Source organism: Salmo trutta, chromosome 13 (assembly GCF_901001165.1).
Source record: "Salmo trutta chromosome 13, fSalTru1.1, whole genome shotgun sequence".
NCBI classification, from domain to species: domain Eukaryota; kingdom Metazoa; phylum Chordata; class Actinopteri; order Salmoniformes; family Salmonidae; genus Salmo; species Salmo trutta.
Window position 1 is genome coordinate 52,971,221 of NC_042969.1, and position 20,684 is coordinate 52,991,904.

The following is a 20,684-nucleotide window of genomic DNA, read 5'->3' on the forward strand; positions in this document are numbered from 1 at the left end:
ATCCAGTTGCAGAGGGAGGTGTTTCGTCCCAGGGTCCTTAGCTTAGTGATGAGCTTTGTGGGCACGATGGCGTTGAACACAGAACTGTAGTCAATGAACATCATTCTCACATCGGTGCTCCTTTTGTCCAGCTGGGAAAGGCCAGTGTGGAGTGTCATCCAAGCTCACAACGTTCAATACACCATTTGGACGCTAGCGGTGTCGTCGCCTGCCTTTCGGGATTATCTCAGCCCAAGACGAGTTTCAGCGAAAGATTGATTGTGGACGATTGTGGACATCCTCGTCTATGGTCGAACCAAAAAGGGACACAACAGAAATCTCTGCACGATGCTGCAAAGGTCCTGCGAGAGAGGAGTATAGCTCAACCCTGTGAAGAGCACAGTCGGCGCCACCAAGGTCAGCTACTTCAGACATTGTCTCACAGTGGATGAGATCAAACCAGATCCACAGAAGATCTCAGCCGTAAAGGAGATGGAGCTACCAAAGAACCGCGTCGAGCTGAAAACAGTGCTTGGCATGGTCAACTACTTAGTTCGCCCCCAGCCTCTCCGATGACAACGCACACCTGTGTCAGCTGCTAAAGCAGTCCAGTGAGTTCCTCTGGGACAAACAACATGATATTTCTTTCCAGAAAGTAAAAGACTTGATCACGAGAGAACCAGGACCAATCCTTGCCTACTATGACACCAACAAAGAGCTCAGACTCCAAGTGGACGCATCAAAGTATGGACTAGGTGCAGTGCTACTGCAAGAAGTAAAGCCCAACGGCTATGTTTCCAAATCTCTCACAGACAGTGAAATCAACTACGTGGAAATCGAAAATAACTGTATGCCATTCTGTTCGGATGCAAGTAGGCTTGGGCGGTATCCAGATTGTCATACCTTCATACATCATTGTGCCATACCAGGATATTCGGTAATACCGGCACTGAACACAAGGGGAGCTATTTTCTAACCCCACTGAGTCTCTGTAATCCGAAGGTTAGCAATGCTAACAAGTACATGCAAAATCCCATAGAGAATGCTAACTAAATGTATTTGCAGGACAGACAACCCAGCTCACAAAGTTTTACCAGTAACTAAAGAATGCTACTCACAGTTTGCTGCACGCATAAAACAAATATTAGATAGCAAGGCTCTTGATCCAGGAGGGGATTCTCTGCTGTTACCAAGCAAAGCTTGATTTTGGAAGAAGCTAACCACTTAGCTAGATCGCTAACTAGCTACTAAATTAGCAAACCAAATGCACAACTGCAGAGCATTTAGCACATTTTAGACAGTTAACTTAATAGTTGTTAAACATTTAGTAGTGAATATCACACTGTAACTAGATCACCTGGCACGTGCTGCACAGCACTGAGTGACTCACAAGGCTCCAGTCTCTCATTGTTGTGTGCTTGTAAACAAACACCATGTGACTGGGGACTATATGTAAGCTTCATAATGAAAAATTGTGACAAGTGAAATGAAGAACGAGATCTTATTTATCTCCTAACGTATTGCACAAGTTGACTGAGATACTTACCTAAAAAGTTTAAACGGTATTGAAAAAACATCCTGTGTCTATTTCCAAATACCCCGGTATATATATCGCCCAAGCCTAGACGTAAGTGTTTCCATCAGCCCCTCGAGTCAATCGTGAGGAAACTGCTAGCAGCAGCCCCACCAAGGCTACAGAGATTGATCCTTCATATAATATTTCATAATCATTCCCCCGTTCAGGCAAAGACATCCTTGTCACTGTCACACTCTCCAGGAAGGTTCCTACCTACAAGGACAGCAGCCTCGGTGAAGGCATGGAGATGTAGGTACACACTGTGTGCAGCAACTTACCTGTTAGTGACACAAACTGAAGGGGATCCGAGCAGAAACAGAAAAAGACACACAACTCACACAGCTCAGGAAAGTCATACAGGATGGATGGCCTGAGAGGAGAAAATGCCCACATAGCATCTCAGAGTTTTGGAACCATTGTGATGAACTGTCACAGATCAATGGAATTGTTTTCAAGGGAGAGAAAATCAGAATTCCTGACACTCTCAGAGAAGAGATGTTGTTGAAGATCCATGCTGGACACATGGGCATTCAAAGTGCAAACAGAGAGCACGGGACATTTTGTTTTAGCCTGGAATGTGCAAACAAATAGAGGACATTGTTGTAAAAGGCCAAACCTGTCTTGGTCGACTCCCCTCAAATACCAAAGAGCCCATGATACCTCATGATACCTTGCTAGAAGTTCGCGTTATGCGCCCTCCCTCCCTTGTTTAGTAACCTTCTGTATTATGTAACCATATCAAACATAACATATCAAAATAATTAAAGTGTCCCGGATTTACGTTTACTATGTTACGTCTAGTCTATGAAACCAGGCTGGTGGAGAAAGACCATCTCATTTCAAGCAAGCACATTTCCATCCATGTTTACTCTCCTCGCTGACTCTCCTCAATTAACTTTGACCTTTTTCAAAAGGAGGGGACAGAGGAGAGAGGATGCAGGACAAATCGAATTGATAAAAGGCCCATGACCATGTTGTGATAAGGTGAGGAAGTATGTTTGAAATGTCTGCTGTATTTGACAGGAGAGGGTGCTGTTCGCTTAGAAAGACAATAATTTGGAAGACAATACAACTTCATTTTTTTGTTGTTGGAATATTAGGTTTATTAATAATATGATCTCTTAACAACATTATTGATAATGCCACTTTGATAACACTTTGCTTTGAAAACTGCTTATTGTGAAGCCATAAGCACTGAAAACATAAGCACAAAGGTATTTGTAAAATACGTATAAACACTGTTAAACTGTGTTATCTGTTCATGTACATGTTCTCTCCTTGTCATGCACCATTCTATATGGTTATTTCAAATTTTCAGCTCCAACAGGCATTAAATCTGGTTAAGGAAAACTTTGTAAACTTGTTTGACAGAGGATTGCTGGGACTCTTCCCATGCAGTAGAGCGCACACATTGAATTCCTACTTTCTAACTCACCAAAAAAGAAAAGGAAAATGTAGACATTGAGACATTGTTTTGTCCAAGAGGTTTTGCATTAATTTTGAAATATTTCAATCTGTTTCTTTAAACCATGGCTTAATATCAGATGATAGTTTCCTATTCTTTTAGGTTTTGTCTATTTATCTTGATTCTCATAGAGAGTGTTGAAATGGATTGCATTGTAGAAGCCTTTAATCTTACATTTCAATGTATGGTATAATTACAAAAAATCTTCATATATCAAAAAGAAAAAACAAGCTGAAGTAAGTAAATGATAAAACCACAAATCTCACACCATCCTCAAGCCTCAGTTACATTAACACAAATCACTACTATCCTTATTACTATTCCAATCATCGGTAATATGAAAATAATTACATGTTTCATTAAGTAAGCAGGCAACATGTCAATGTATTTACATACAAATTGCTTTTGGTAAATTGGTTTGTGTTCTTTGTCAGTCTAATTCTACAATCATACCAAAGTAAATGTCGGTATATCAAATGGGAAGGCATTGAAAATAGACATTTCCTTTGGGAAATTAAAATGTGTGGTATTTTTGCATAAAAAATATATCAACAACAATACATAATGAATTGACATTCAGATTTAAACCACTCAAATTATCAAAGATGATGAAGACTAAAATAGAAAGAAAACATGGAGGAACCTTTAGAAAAACAGTCATCACATCAGGACAGAGGGAAAATATATTACTCTCACATCTCTTCGGACTTCAGTAATTACAATGGGATAGCGATGTGTGGGTTTGACCAGTTCTGGACTCTGTTACCGTATTTTTTGTCGTCTTTGTCACCACAGTTATGGTTCCCTCCTTTGTTGTGGTAACATTCTCCTCAGACACCTCCTGCGTGGAGAACCCCATGCTTGGCATCTGGAGCCGGAAGGTACCTGCAGTTTCATCTACACCCTGGCATTGGAGCGAGGATCTGCTGCCCTGGGGAGAACCTTCTGGTGTAATGAGGAGGATTCCTGTTGAGTTGGGTTTCAGGTTGAATTTGGGGGCTTTGAACCAGGTCGACTGCTTTCCTTCCAGCTCCTTCTTGCTGCTCTCAGTTGGTGATTCTGAACTATCCTGATATAGCATTTCTGTCCTGGCCGACGAGGACACCACATTGTCTTGAGTTTCCTCCTCTCCTTTTGATGTCTTCTTCTTAAATCCTGGGAAGGACATTTTGCCTGATTTCACTTTCTTCCCCTTGGTTTCTCTGTCAGTTCCTGAGGACTCCTTGACAAGCTTAGCACTCATTTCAAGGTCCTCTTCTCCGCTGCCTATTTTTGAATATGGCGATGAGAACTCTATCTTTGGAAGCTTGAGCTTCACAAACTTAGCTTTATCCTCCTTGGATCCATTCTGGAATGTTGAAACTTTCTTACCATTGAGGGTGGAACTAGACCCCTCACCTTTTAGGGTTACATCAAATGAACCTGTTTTGCCTGGAGAGAAGGTGACTTTGGGAATTTTTTGCTTTGCTCCCTTTGACTTGTCATCTCCATCCACGTCTCCTTCAATGCTCAAAGCAACACTCTTTTCCTTGGATCCTGACTTTCCAAATGATGGCTTCATTTTGATCTTTGGTAATCTGATTTTAGCCTCTCCAGACTCTACACTTGCTTCACATATAGTGGACATAGTGGAGTGGTCTGTTTGGGGATTCACCAAAACAAATACAGCTTTTTTAACTTTGGGCATTTTAGGGCCTTCATACTCAACCTCTGGGTCCTTTAAATGTACTCTAGCTTCAGGGGAAGAAATAGCAGGTAAAGCCACCCCGAACTTGGGTATTTTGATTTTTTGTCTTGTACTTGTATCTGCCCCTTGGTCCTCAGCTTGAGATGCTCCAATATCAAAGTCTATATCTGGTATTTTGGGGACTTTGATTCCAAGATTAGGTAATGTGAATCCATTCTCTGTGCTGGCATCTGTGCCAGTGGGCTCGGTAGAGCCTTGTTTGCTCTTTAGCCCCACAGACGGTAGAGTAACCTTTGGCATTTGAAACTTGATACCATCTTTGTTTTCTTGTTGTCCGCTGTTGACCTGAGATCTGAGACCTGAGATCTCCACATTAGGGAGTTTGAATTTTGGCAATTTAGCACTCATCTCTGGACCATGACGTTCATCCTCTTGGCTGGCTCCTTTGGATACTGAGAAGCCCACATCTGGGAGGGAGATGTTTGGCAACACAGAACCACCTGCCTTCGTATCTGCCGCCACATCTGCACCTTTGCCAAGCTTTGTCTTCTTAATCATAAATCTACCACTGGCCCCTTCATTCTCTTTCCCAGTCTTCTTTGTGGCTGCAGCTAATACTTGATCTCCATTGTTCTTCATTTTTGGTATTACAATTTTGAATTTGGTGCCTTTGACTTTTGGCCCCTTACCTTTGGTATCAGATGTTTTAAGGTCTAAGTCAGGCAACTCTATTATTTGTCTGTCCTTCTTTCCCTCAGCTTTATGGAAGCCTGTATCCAGCTCCAGATCTCCTTTTGGGCACTCTATGTCAATCGTTGGCATTTTGATTTTCATCTTATGGTCTCCCTCAGAATGTGAACCAGTTTTGTCTGAACTTTTCCCATGAACCTCAGCTCCATGGTTGGGTTTTCCAACATTCATGTCCAAATCAAGGTTGGGAGTTGTATACTTTGGTAAACCAATCAAAGGCATTTTTATCTTTCCTTCTGCCTCAGCATTGGGCTGTTTAATTTCAGCATCAATGTCACCAGAATTTCCCTTTGGCATTGTAATATCTATATTTGGCAGTTTGATTTCTGGCATCTTATATCTTCCACCCTCACCATCCATTTCCAATTCAGGTGCATTAACATCTCCAATTTTTCCTTTTGGAAGTGATATGTCTACCTTTGGCATTTTCATATGTGGCGTCTTCAATTTTCCTCCTTCTCCCTCAATTTCCAAATTAGGTGCATTAACATCTCCAGTTTTTTCTTTTGGAAGTGATATATCAACATTTGGCATTTTCATATGTGGCATCTTCAATTTTCTGCCCCCTCCTTCAATTTCCATCTCTGGTTCTTCAATTTCTCCACCTTTTCCTTTGGGAAGTGCTATATCAATGTTTGGCATTTTCATATGTGGCATCTTACATTTTCCTCCTTCCATTTCCATTTCTGGTGTACTGATGTCTCCAGGTTTTCCTTTTGGAAGTGATATATCAACATTTGGCATTTTAATATGTGGCGTCTTGAATTTTCCACCCTCTCCTTCATTGTCCATCTCTGGTCCTTCAATCTCTCCACTTTTTCTTTTGGGAAGTGATGTACCAATATTTGGCATTTTCATATGTGGCATCTGGAATTTTCCTCCATCTCCCTCAATTTCCGATTCAGTTGCATTAACATCACCAGTTTTTCCTTTTGGAAGTGATATATGAATATTTGGCATTTTCATATGTGGCCTCTTGAATTTATCTCCTTCCATTTCCATTTCTGGTGCACTGATGTCTCCAGACTTTCCCTTCGAAATTGATAAGTCTACCTTTTGCATTTTAATTTGTGGCATCTTGAATTTTCCTACCTCTCCGTGAATTTTCATGTCTGGTCCTTCAATCTCTCCACTTTTTCCTTTCGGAAGTGATATATCAATATTTGGCATTTTCATATGTGGCATCTTGAATGTTCCTCCTTCTCCTTCCATTTCAATTTCTGGTGCACTGATGTCTCCAGACTTTCCCTTCGGAAGTGATAAGTCTACGTTTGGTATCTTCATATGTGGCATCTTGAATTTTCCTCCCTCTCCCTGAATTTCCATGTCTGGCCCTTCAATCTCTCCACTTTTTCCTTTGGGAAGTGATATGGCAATATTTGGCATTTTCATATGTGGCATCTTGAATTTTCCACCCCCTCCTTCAATTTCCACCTCTGGTCCTTCAATCTCTCCACTTTTTCCCTTGGGAAGTGATAAATCAATATTTGGCATTTTCATATGTGGCATCTTGAATTTTCCTCCCTCTTCCTGAATTTCCATGTCTGGCCCTTCAATCTCTCCACCTTTTCCTTTGGGAAGTGATATGGCAATATTTGGCATTTTCATATGTGGCATCTTGAATTTTCTTCCATCTCCCTCAATTTCGAATGCAGGTACATTAACATCTCCAGTTTTTCCTTTTGGAAGTGATATATCAACATTTGGCAATTTCATATGTGGCATTTTTAATTTTCCGCCCCCTCCTTCAATTTCCATCTCTGGCCCTTCAATCCCTCCACTTTTTCCTTTGGTAAGTGATATATCAACATTTGGCATTTCCATATGTGGCATCTTGAATTTTACACCTTCTCCTTCAATTTCCGCTGTGGATACATCCATTGCTCTATGTTTTCCTGTTGGAAGTGATATGTCAACCTTTGGCATTTTAATGACAGGCATCTTGAATTTTCCACCCCTTCCTTCAATTTCAACCTTGGATGCATCAATGTCACCAGTTTTTTCTTTAGGAAGTGATAAATCTATATCAGGCATTTTGATGTTTGGCATCTTAAATTTGCCTCCCTCCCCCTCAATTTTTGTTTCGTGCTTGATTTTAGGCAGAGTTACATCAAGGTCAATTTGGGGTGCTGATACATCAATAGTTGGCATTTTAGGGATTTTCAGGTTTCCTTCATAATCTCTGATGTCAGCCTCAGACACATCCACCTCAGCCTTTGGGAGTAACACTTCTTGCTCAGATTTTTTGGCAGCTGGCAGGGATATCTCCACTGATGGTATTTTTACCTTTCCTTCGACATCTAGTTCAGCACCGGGTCCACTCCTGTCAAAGTCTATCTCCTGTGAGCCAAACCCTGGCATGGAGAACTTTGGCATATTGATTGTATCATCGGGTGCATGAAAGCCACCTTTCCCTTTCATTCCACTATCCATTGAGACATCTATTTCTCCCTCTGGTAGTTTACCTTTAGGAGATGACTTCTTAAACTTTGGGAATTTAAGTCTATATTTTCTATTTGTTTTGTCCTCTGGATGTTCTATACTGATCCCTGGCTTTGGAATGTCCACTTTCCCTTTTTTTGTCTTGATTTCCACATCAGGGCTGGCTATTGATACATCTTTCTTAGATATTCCAAACATTGGCATTTTCATTTTGGGCTTCGTTAGTTTACCTTCTATTTTTCCATCTCCGCGTATTTCTGCTGATGCTGGTCTGCCCTCACTATCCGCTCGTGGGGGGCTAATATCAATATCATCCTCTGTGCCATATCCTTCTAGGTTTACATCTCCACTAGACTTTCCACCAAATTTAGGGAGAGAAAATCTTGCCATTTTAAGAGAGACATCTGGCATGTCAAAACTTGACCCAGAGGATGGCCTACCACCCTCTGCTTTTAGTAGCTCCATCTCTTCCCTATCATCTCCTTTAGCTTTTGACAGCCCAGAGTCTAAGTCAACCTTTGGTGCAGATATGTCTACTGTTGGCAGTTTAACAGTTGGTAACTTGACACCACTCCTACCCTCTGCTTCGATTTTGGGCATTTTAAACTTCCCCCCTTTGACTTCAAGGCCTTCTTTGACATCACCCACTGGGTGCTTCATCTTTGGTAGTGACACATCAAATGAGGTCATATGAAACTTTCCTCCATTTCCAGAATGTTCTTCAATGTCAGTTTCTCCCTCTGCTTTTCCTTTTGGAAGTGAAATATCAATCTTTTGCATTTCAAACTTCCCTCCTTTGATGTCCGGTCCTTCTAAACTGACATCTGGTTCTAGTGACTTCATTTTTGGAAGGGAAACGTCAAATGTAGGCATATGAAATCTTCCTCCTTTTCTAGAATGTCCTTCAATGTCAATTTCCCCCTCCATCTTTCCTTTGGGAAGTGAAATATCAATCAATGGCATTTCAATCTTTCCACCTCTGGCTTCGGGGCCTTCAACTTTGACTTCACCTTCAGGCAACTTCATTTTTGGGAGGGAAATGTCAATTGAGGGCATGTGAAACTTGCCCCCTTTGCCACCATGTCCCTCAACCTCAAGATCTTCTTCAGTTTTCCCTTTAGGAAGAGAAATGTCAATGTTAGGTATATGTATTTTGTTGCCTTTCCCCTCCGGTCCCTCTAGTTTGATGTCACCCTCTGGGAGCTTCATTTTTGGTAGCGATACATCAAACTTTGGCATATGAAACTTTCCTCCTTTTCCAGAATGTCCTTCCATGTCAATTTCTCCCTCTGCTTTTCCTTTTGGAAGTGTAATATCAATTGTTGGAATTTCAAACTTTCCACCTTTGGCTTCAGGGCCTTCTACTTTCACTTCACCCTCAGGCAACTTCATTTTTGGAAGAGAAATGTCAATTGAGGGCATGTGGAACTTTCCACCTTTGCCACCATGAACGTCAACCTGAAGATCACATTCTGCCTTCCCCTTTGGAAGAGAATTGTCAATGGCAGGCATATGTATTTTACCACCTTTCACTTCTGGCCCCTCTAATTTCATGTCACCATCATTTGACTTCATTTTTGGCAAGGACATGTCAAATGTGGGCATGTGAAACGTTCCTTTTTTCCCCAAATGTCCTTCAATGTCTATTTCCCCTTCTGTTTTTCCTTTTGGAAGGGAAATATCAATCTTTGGCATTTCAAACTTTCCACCTTTCACATCAGGGCCTTCTAGGCTGACTTCTCCTTCTGGTGTCTTCATTTTTGGAAGTGATATATCCAATGCTGGCATTTGGAACTTGCCTCCATTTCCAGACTGTCCTTGAGTGTCAATCTCACCCTTTTCCTTGGGAAGGGAAAAGTCCATTGTTGGCATATGAAACTTCCCTCCTTTGACGTCCGGTCCTTCTAAACTGACATCTGGTTCTAGTGACTTCATTTTTGGAAGGGAAATGTCAAATGTAGGCATATGAAATCTTCCTCCTTTTCCAGAATGTCCTTCAATGTCAATTTCCCCCTCCATCTTTCCTTTGGGACGTGAAATATCAATTGATGGCATTTCAATCTTTCCCCCTCTGGCTTCGGGGCCTTCTACTTTGACTTCACCTTCAGGCAACTTCATTTTTGGAAGGGAAATGTCAATTGAGGGCATGTGAAATGTGCCCCCTTTGCTTGCATGTCCCTTAGCTTCTCCTTCCATTTTTCCTTTTGGAAGAGAAATGCTCATCGTTGGCATATTAATGTTCCCCCCTTTGACTTCAGGGCCTTCTAGTCTGACTTCACCACCTGGTGTCTTCATTTTTGGAAGTGATATATCGAATGCTGGCATTTGGAACTTGCCTCCTTTTCCAGAATGTCCTTCAGTGTCAATTGCTCCCTTTCCCTTGGGAAGGGAAAGGTCAATTGTTGTCATATGACACTTTCCTCCCTTGACTTCTGGTCCTTCTAAACTGATATCTGCTTCTGGTGACTTCATTTTTGGAAGAGAAATGTCACATGTGGGCATATGAAATTTTCCTCCTGCTTCAGAATCTCCTTCAACATTGATGTCACCTTCCGCTTTTCCTTTTGGTAGTGAAATGCCAATTGTAGGCATTTTAAACTTCCCTCCTTTGACTTCAGGTCCCTCTGTGTTGACCTTACCCTCTGGTGACTTCAATTTCGGGAAAGAAATGCCGAATTTGGGCATCTTAAACTTGCCCCCTTTACTGACATGGCCTTCAATGTTATCTTCTCCCGCTGTTTTGCCTTTTGGAAGGGAAACATCAATATTTGGCATCTCAACCTTTCCACCTTTAATTTCAGGGCCTTCTACTTTGGTTTTACCCTCTGGTAACTTCACTCTTGGAGCAGAAATATCAAGTGAAGGCATGTGAAACTTTCCGCCTTTAGATGTATCTCCTTCAACGCTCATGTCACCTTCTGTTTTTCTTGTTGGAAGTGAACAATCTATAGTGGGCATATGAAATGTGCTGCCTTTCACATCAGATCCTTCTATTTTCATGTCACCCTTTGGTAACTTTATTTTTGGAAGAGAGACATCAAATGAGGACATTTGAATCTTCCCTCTTTTTCCAGAATTTCCCTCAATGTTAATTTCACTTTTTCCTTTGGGAAGTGAAATGTCTACTTGTGGCATGTGGAACTTTCCTCCTTTTACATCAGGCCCTTCTACATCGACTTCTGTTCCTGACGACCTCATTTTTGGAAGAGAGAACTTTCCCTCTTTTCCTACATTTGCATCAATGCTGACTTCACCCTCTGTTTTTCCTTTGGCAAGGGAAATATCAAGTGTGGGCATTTCAAACTTTCCCCCTTTCAATTCAGGTCCCTCTAAACTGGCATCACCCTTTGTTTTAGGAAGAGAAATGTCGCATGAGGGCATTTTGAACCTACCTCCTTTTCCAGAATGTCCCTCAACGTTAATATTCCCCTCTGCTTTTCCTTTAGGGAGAGATATGTCAATAGAGGGAATTTTAATTTTGCCACCCTTCACTTCAGGTCCTTCTACATTCATTTCTCTCTCTGATGTCTTCATTTTTGGTAGAGAAATGTCAAATGTGGGCATCTGAAATTTACCTCCTTTTCCTAAGTATCCTTCAATGTCCACCTCTCCCTCTGCTTTACCTTTTGGGCGTAAAAGGTCAACTTTTGGCATGTTCAACTCCCCTTTGACTTCAGGCCCCTCTATATTCATATGCTCCTCTGAAGACTTGAATTTTGGAAGAGAAACATCAAAAGTTGGCATTTTGAACTTGCCTCCTTTTCCAATGTGTCCTTCCACATCAACATTGGCTTCTGCTGGTATCATCTTTGGCAGGGAAATGTCAACAATTGGCAGGCAAATTGTTCCACCTTTTTCTGGACCTTCAAAATCCATGTTAGATGATCCAATCTTTGGAAATGAGATGTCAGTTTTGGGCATGGATATATTTGGCCCTTTAAAAAAGGGTCCCTCTGTCTCGTCTGGCACTGTACGCCGGGTGTCCAGCTGTAGATCTATGTTGGGTGCAGAGATGTCAATAGCTGGCATTTTAATGCCAGATAGGCCTGTTGACCCTTCAACTCCTTCAGCTAAACGTTTTGCTTTTATCTCACCATCAATTTCGTCAGAGTGGCAGGCTGAGGGGAGTTTTAATGAAAGCTCTACCTCTCGGTGCATCAATTTTGACCCCTCCTTGACTTTCACATCTGTTTTCTGTAGGTCAACGTCCTTGTTTCCAGATGGCAAACTGAATTCCACTGAGGGTGGTGTGAATTTGACATCCGGAGGTTTCAGGTCCAGGGACCCTTCAGACAAGGCAGTGTCTGATTTAGTCTTTTTTGTTTTAGGGAAATGAATTCCGAACCTGTGGCCCGTTCCTTTGACTTTAGCTCCAGGCACGTCTGGCAGGAAGGCATCAGCCTGTCCCGCTGGTTCTGTTATGTCAACTTCTCCTGTAGCCGCCTCAGCACCATTTGCTTTCATCCTGGGACACCTTATCATTCTCTTCTTCCTGCCAGTGGCGACCACTCCTCCATGCTGCTCAGTTCCCTCTGCCTTCCCATCCTTCCTCAGCTTGAACTTGGGGAAGGCAAACTCCACGTCAACGGGGTTGAGCTCCACCTTGGAAGGTGATCCCTCCATCTCCAACTCTGCTCCAGTGCTCCCTTTCTTGTTCTCCTTCAGCCTTTTCAATCCAAAATGTCCTCCCCTCTTTTTCTTCGCTTTGAAAGGTTTGATGCTCTTGACACTCTGCAACAGAGATGCAAGTATGAGTTAGGTGGACACGAAGCTGATGAATCTGGAATACCCAGTTGTATATCTCATTATCACATTGGCAATTACAAATACTATCATAGCCGTACCATTTTCTGCATCTTGGTTTTGGGTCCTTTCAGTTCCAAGCTTGTGGCGCCAGGGTGCATGGTGACATCAGCACCGGCGATGGTCCTCTTCAGGAAAAAGGAGACTTTGTAAGGCTCTGCACACTGCAAGATCTTCAGGGCATCCTCATACTTCACATTGTCAAAGTAGACTCTTGCACTGAGCAACTGATCTCCTGCAAGGACACCAATCAACCAGACAAAAGTGAATATGAGATAAAGAGAACTGGGGGAAATATTGAAGTCTTATAGTTGTGGTTTGCTTTTGACAATCAAAGGGAGGATGTGAAAGGGAATGGCATTTTTGATGTTTACATTCTATTTGCCCAAGATAATGTACAGTATGCACATCAAAACAAGGTGATTGATCAATGACATTACTTACAATAAATTACACAATACACTTAATGGAAGTTACACAAGGAAAGGATGCTGATGGGGAGAAACAAGATGGTTTCAACATTTTCAGTTATTTCTAGTATGGAATTAATTGTATGTTTTAATAGTTTACTGTTTGACATTCTCATTGCTATTTCTATCTATTAAACTAGTCCATAACTAATTTACCTCAGCTGTGTCTCATAGCTTTATATTCATGCAACTCTAATTTCCCCGTCCAGTTACCTTGCTGGAGGCTAAGATGCTTTGCTGCAGTGGAGTCTTTAAGGACGTCCTTAATGAAGATGCCTCGCTCCCCTCCACCTGTGACACTGTAGCCACTGGCTCCAGCCTCAGCCTCTGTCTCCATCACAACCTCCACCACCTCAGATGCAGTTTCCTCCTGTAAAGACACACCAGAGGAGAGGGTTTCCTCACAAGTCTCTTGTCTTCAAATGTAAACAGTAGAATGGCACGCGATTCTGAGTGTTTTCTGCGCATGTGTAAATATCTACAGTGATATCACCAAACAACGTGGTTACTGTTTCATGAGTATTAGTTGTTTCTTGGCTCTTTACCACCGCTTGGGCCTCGGTTGAAGAATCCATCTCTGCTTCGGCCAAATGAGACGTCTCTTTCAGGTGGCTTCTCTTCAGACTCAGCACCTGCTTCAGCTCTGCATGAAGTTTCTCTTTCTGAACCTAAAAAGGAAGGAAGCATTGTATCTGTGCTGATGGCTCAGTTGATTGAACTGTGATAGTAATGACAATAGTTTCGTCATGGGTTCAAATCCAGCGTGGGCCACACACAATATAGGTTATTGTGTGTTAACTGTAAGTCCTTTGGATAAAAGTATTTGGCAGGTAAATTACCTTGTAAGCATAGGGGATTGAACCCCAATAAGCTTGATGTGTGTGTGTGTGTTCTGTGCTTGCACCAATTAAAATAGCCTATGAATACTTTGGGATATGGAGAGAAAATACCTATTAGGGATTGACAGAATACCTTCATTTTAGCCACTCTCATTCTGAGATTAGAGACATTATTTCTCTAATCACATGGGCTTGGACACTCTATAAGCGTTGTGTGAGCTGCAGCCCTGACCAAACCTTACTGACTGAAGTACAATGACACAGTCAAAACCTGCTGAGGTCATTCTCTCTCCTGGTCACTTTTCTCAACCGAAACAACCATTCATTTCGCCAAGCTCTGCAGAGATGCCACTGTTTTCATACAGTAGGTGGCAGGGCACAGTGGCAACTACAATTGACATCTTGTGTTAGCACACCAGGTGTTGGGGACTAGAGGATATGTCATAAACATTATTATAATGCATAATACTGTTGTCAATTCTGAAATGCATCAACTTTTTTTTTTTTAAATAGGATATACGAGCAACGTGAAAATATTATACGCCAGTGAGTGCATGTCCATAAACACACAGTGTATTGTTTTCTTTCCTGAATTATATTTAGATCCCTCCCATGTACTTAATTCCGAGTGTCAGCTCTCAGACGCTATAGGGTCAGCCCTCAGACGCTATAGGGTCCTACATGTTAGCTGAACAGGTCTAAGCACTCCTTCATTCCCATGTCTATCATAAAGTGAGCTGGGTTAGTACGCCACTGACAGAATGTAAGGGAAATTTGCAATATGTATTATGTATGTGGCTATATGTGAAGTGTACAATGTGCATGACAGGGGTAACATGCAATGTATGTATTATGTTGAGTGTGTAATGTACAGTGACTATTTTGTATACTGATAAGCTTTGTGTGAAAACTGTCTTAGTACTGACACTAAGACAGTTTTCCCCTCGGGGACATTAAAGTTCACCATATCCTATCCTTCCCTGGCTTGAGTGTGTTAGGGTATCCAAACAGTCTCCACTCACCACTCTCTCTGGGCTCTCCTGGTCTTCTGGGGAGGCACTGTGGTGAGGGTTGGCGTGGGGGGCGGTGGGAGGCCTGTCCGAAGGGGGAGACCGCCTTTTCTCTTTCACCTGGCTCAGTACAGGAGATACCAAGTTTAACAGGTCAGTAAACAGCACTGCAGTACACCACTTCATATATGGTATATAGCATCTCTTGAACAAGTGAAAGCCAGATAGTGGCTACTCACGGCTGGTTCTCTGGCCTGGGTAAATACATTACTTTCTTCTAATTCTCTGTCAGAGTCTGCAGACAGAAGAAGATTGGGTCAATGTTGGCGTGTTATGCACTGACAGAGGACAAATCAGAGATCTCAACCAGACTACATCACTTCATAGATATCATCAATGGCTTTACTTGTCTGCTTTGACCCCATTTCTACATTGGCATGACATAATGTCATGGATACATGGATACAACACATGGATACAAGATGACACGTTCTCTATATAAAAATGTTTTAGCTTGCGGCATGCTCATCGATTTCCAACCATTTGGTTTTGTGACCGGCCTCTCAGACTGCGGTGCATTGCTATGGCACTCTTGGAATTATTTCCACGGTTTTGCATATCCCTGCACCACCCACCCTAGCCCCTCAATACCCTTCTACTTATAGGTAGGAGGCACTTGACTTTTTCCCACTATATGGTTTGCTCCCCAGCAATGTCATGCATGTCCTTCCTACCCTTTTGGGTTTCATGTGATGGCTTTTTGATCTGCTTTGGCATGTGTGTTTATGCGTGTGTGCGTGTTTGTCAAGGAGGATCCAGTATTCAGTGTCAGCATATTTCTCATGCCTCTATGGGTGGTGTCGGGTGTCTCAGCCGGTCACGAGAACAAATTACAGACATTCAGAGAGCTCTTGTACAAGATGGCTAAACATTGTGAAAGCAGCAACACCCGCCTTGGATAGTATGCTTCATGAGTACTGGACATTTCAATAATAAGGGTGTTGCGCTTCTGATCTTTTATGATCTATATAACGTTAATACCGGTATCAAGAAATAGCTAAATGACTCTAACGTCTTGACATAGCTAAATTAAACAAACCTTTGAGCTTGTGTCCATAATACCCAGGTAAAACAGAGTTCAAATTATACCGTGACATTCAGGGAAGTCTCTATTTTTTTCATGGGACACCCTAGTCTCTTTGTGCACAAGCTTGACATTTTTTGATGGGCCTAATCATAAAGATGTCATTTAACGGTAAAAATGTATTACCTTTTAATGTGCCATGAACACATGAACACAACCAGGCATGATGTTTTCACCTGATTGTCAAACAAATCACTTCAAAATGTAGGGCAGCTCTAACCAACGTCTCCAATCTCGTCTCAATGATTGTACTCCAGGTTAGGTAATTCCTGACTCCAATTAGCTTTTGGAGAAGTCATTAGTCTAGGGGTTCACATACTTTTTCCAACCTACACTGTGAATGCTTAAATGAGTTATTCAATATAGACAATAAAAATACAATCATTTGTGTGTTATTAGTTTAAGCAGACTGTTTGTCTGTTGCTGTGACTTAGACAAAGATCAGATCTAATTTGATGACCAATTTATGCAGAAATCCAGATCATTCCAAAGGGTTCACATACTTTTTCTTACCGCTGTACATATATCTCAGATACAATATCCTATTTAAAAAACGAACTTTATGAAACAGGAGACATCTATAATTTATCGTGGTTGCCTTGGACTGTTAATAATTCAGCATGTTGACAAAATACGGTTTCAGTGTCTGTGTAACTTGTGAATACATACATACAAACATACATGTCTGGTCTAAACATGAAGATAATCAGTCTTATGACTCTGGTGAGAGGTAAGGTATAGTAGTACCCAACGTGGATTCCTAAAGCATCATGTGCTCCCTGAACATAAATCAGACAGAGTATTAGCAGAGTCTGTAGTCAGGTAATGCACAACCTGAATACACAAAACTAACATGTAACAGTGAACTGAAAATGGGATTGTCTTAGACAGAGATGTCTGTCTTTGAAGAGAACTATGGGAACTGAAGTTCAGACATAGAGAGGATCTGATTGTCTTTTGAAAGCTCAGATGGAAAAATGAGCCACACCCTGGAGCGGACAGGAAATATCTCTTTGTAAACAGGAAACTGGGATATTTTGTGAGATAACTACTCAACAAGGAGGGCAAGACGCAAACAACCTTCCTTCTCCCATGATAATTAAGCAATAAGGCCAAGGGGGTGTGGCATATGGCCAATATAACACGGCTAAAGGCTGTTTTTAGGCACAATGCAAAACTCTGAGGTGCATTTTTGCTATTGTAAACTGGATACCAACGTAATTAGAGCAATAAAAATAAATGTTTCATCATACCCGTGGTATACGCTTTGATTTACCACGGCTGTCAGCCAATCAGCATTTAGGGCTCGAACCACCCAGATTATAATGTCAAATATAGCACTGTTGGGTGATGAATAATGTATTCAAAGCACTGGCATACATCTTAAATCCAGCTTTAATCTGTGTATTTTGATGGCAGTTTTCCTGTGTCAAACTGTGTTTCCTTGTGAGTTTCCCCAGCTTCCTCCAAATCGCCCAACCACCTCTTGACCCTACTACTTCCTCATCTACTACCGACCCGCCCACTGCTCAAGAAACCTGTCGCTAGGAAACTGTCCTAATTAGTTTTCTTATACACATTAGTTCATACTAACTCTGTCACACTCCCCTACAGCTCAAACAGGATAGGATTCCTGTGATATTATACCACAGAATCCTACACTTTCCCAGTAAATAAAAACTCCCATAAACGTTAATATTTCCATTAAAATCCTTCTTATGATATATCTATAACCCTCTGGCTTGGATGAAATCCACAGCATTGTAGAGGGTCCCATACAGTCTCCCTATTTCAGACGTGATTTTGGGAGGGTTAGCTGCCGAATTAGCCTCCGCTATGCAGTATTATAAACATATATCCATAGTATATCAATAACATTCATAACAGATCCGTGCAGTGACGTTAACTCCAGAGCAGACTGTACCCCCCACCCCCACGGATGGTGCTGGTGTCCCATTAACACATTTGACCCCCCCCCCCCCCCTCAGAGGAATGGCAGGGGGATCACACACACAGACATTCAACACATGCCATCAAAGGGAGGAGAGGGCTTTGGGAACACGACCCCACCAAGCTGCACTGCTTCTTGACACAGTGCTCGCTTAATCCGTAAGCCAGCTGCACCAATGTGTCAGAGGAAACTCCGTACAGCTGGCGACCGCAGTCAGCGTGCACTGCGCCTGGCCCGCCACAAGGAGTCGCTAGAGCACGATGGGACAAGAACATCCCAGCCGGCCAAACCCTCCCCTAACCCGGACGACACTGGGCCAATTGTGCACCACCTCATGGGTCTCCCGGTCACGGCTGGCTGCGACACAGCCCAGGATCAAACCCGGGTCTGTAGTGACGTCTTTTGCACTGCGATGCAGTGCCTTAGACATCTGCGCCACTTGGGAGGCCAGCTTATACTTTTACACAATACTTATATGTCTGTTATTGTCATTCCAACCGAGCCTTAACCCTGGGTGGGTCTTGCCCTCAATAGCGGGTTTGCCATTCTACCCACCTTGCCATGGCATCCCAAGCTGTTGGGCTGGGGAGCAACACTCAGATCCTGTGACTGGCAGGTTGCAGCTGTTGCCCGTGTGTAAAAGTAAGACGAAGTGTTTGAAACAACCGCGCGCTGCTGCTACCTATCAGTAGTCTATGCACGTGGGAACAGCAGCAGGCAGCAGCAACCATGCTGAGCATATTGTGTGGTGACATAGCCCTATGTTATCAACAATACAAGTGGCATTTGTCCTTCTAAATGGCCTGTGCACTTATCCAACAAACAATAGCTATGTTCTCAATACCTAAGGGTGTGCAGTCTCCAGACTGCAGTCTATGCTGCACAACCCTTTGCACAGTTGGACAAACTTTTCTATAAAATAAGGGGGAAAGAACATTCTCAAACAACGATGCAGATAACTAGATGAAAAGATATGACATGAACAATACTTAAGTATATTACCACCAGTGATCTTGATTCCATTCTGCACTATGTACAAACATTTGAACAGCCATAACACTGAGGTTAAAAAAGTCCTGCCACTATCCTAACCTGAGATACATGCACCACAGGCACCTACCCACTGCAACAATCCCCTCTTCCACATGAACTGTCCACAAACTCTCAGATCTAACAAGTCACAAGGAGTCAGATGTCAGACAATTCCACTGTAGTGAGATTGAGACTCATCCTACCTGGTTGATACCACTGTCTCAGTGTGCTTCCTCCCTGGGTAGAGGGGAGAGATTCACCAGGCTGATGAGCTGAAATCATACACTGTTCTCTGTCAAACTCTCACTCACTCTCTCCTGATCACCCTGTTACCAGTCAGCCTGTCCCTTCACTGAAACCTCAGTGGGGAAATCTCTAGGTGGGACGTAACGAGAAAACTGATTGGACGAGGGCAAAGGGATGCCCCCATATTAGGAAGGTGAGGGGCAGGACTATCAAGATAGGAGGAGGAGGAAGGGGCCAAAAACTTTGACAGGACTCAGTCAGAGTTGCATGAGCTTTCTCCTGCTGCAGATTTGAGAAAAAGACAGGGGACTACTCTTCTTCAGCGACATGTAAATTGCCTGACTGGCTGGCTGCTGGTGACGCTGTTTAAATTCCCTGAGGAGTCAAACAAAGTGGTGGAATAACAAAAGGAATTGTCTTCAGATCTGGGGTACTGGAGCTGATGTTGTGGGGCTATTTTTATCCCTAGAGCTCCAAATAAGAACAGGCCTGGGGTCTTCATTTAGAGAAAGTGTGACTCTTCTGGGGAGAGCAGCTGTTGTTGTGAGCTTAACACTGAGTGTGCTGTGCGTTTTCATGGCCTGTTATAAACTGCCCTGCTTGCAGAGCTGAGATAGTCAAAGTGAGTGCTGTGGTGGTTAGTAACCACCCTGCCTAGATAGACATGGAGTAATAGCCTCCATTCTGCCAGCTGGACCCCCATGTGAGCCACACAGGTGGTCCCAGTGAGACCAGACCCTGGCCAGGGACCCAAGCCCACTGCTGAAGGCTGCCAGGGGGATCAGGCCGCTTGCATTGTCCTAACGATGTCATTGTTGCATTACGCCGCTAACACAAAACCAGGATTTAGACAGGGGGGTGAGGAGCATTGGGGGGTGAGGTGAGGCGGGCAGCTGGCTTGGCACGGGACAGATTGTCCCAGCGGCACAGCAATCCCTTCGTGTCAGCAGTTCACTGTGCCAGGGCCAGGGAAACCGGAGCTGGCTGGCTGTGGGGGGCTACAGGGGAAACAACCCCACTGGGATCTGGGATGGGCTCTGCTCTGGGGACAGCTGCAGGCCATAGTGTTGACTGACTCCAGAGGTTGGTCACATATGGTCACATGATCTGTCTGGTCTTTAACCGTGTGTGTGTGTGTGTGTGTGTGTGTGTGTGTGTGTGTGTGCGTGCGTGCACGTGTGTGTGTGCGTGTACGTGTACGTGTGCACTGAAAAAAACATAGACCGAGCAGACACAAGCCCAACATCTATAGACGATGGGAAGAAAAGCATTTCTTCAAGCTCGCTAATA

The 20,684-nt window shown here is 42.9% G+C and overlaps 1 protein-coding gene across 1 annotated transcript; it reads right to left on the reverse strand.

Annotated features, from left to right (window-relative positions):
- Positions 1 to 2,628: 2,628 nt before the first annotated feature.
- Positions 2,629 to 19,483, reverse strand: LOC115205999 (neuroblast differentiation-associated protein AHNAK). Its single transcript, XM_029772495.1, has 7 exons — positions 19,352 to 19,483; positions 15,261 to 15,316; positions 15,034 to 15,141; positions 13,718 to 13,840; positions 13,386 to 13,542; positions 12,744 to 12,937; positions 2,629 to 12,630 (listed from the first exon to the last, which is right to left on the reverse strand). Exons 1-7 carry the CDS (start codon positions 19,428 to 19,430, stop codon positions 3,730 to 3,732), a joined length of 9,618 nt encoding a protein of 3,205 aa, XP_029628355.1. The 5' UTR covers positions 19,431 to 19,483; the 3' UTR covers positions 2,629 to 3,729.
- Between the last annotated feature and the right edge of the window lie 1,201 nt (positions 19,484 to 20,684).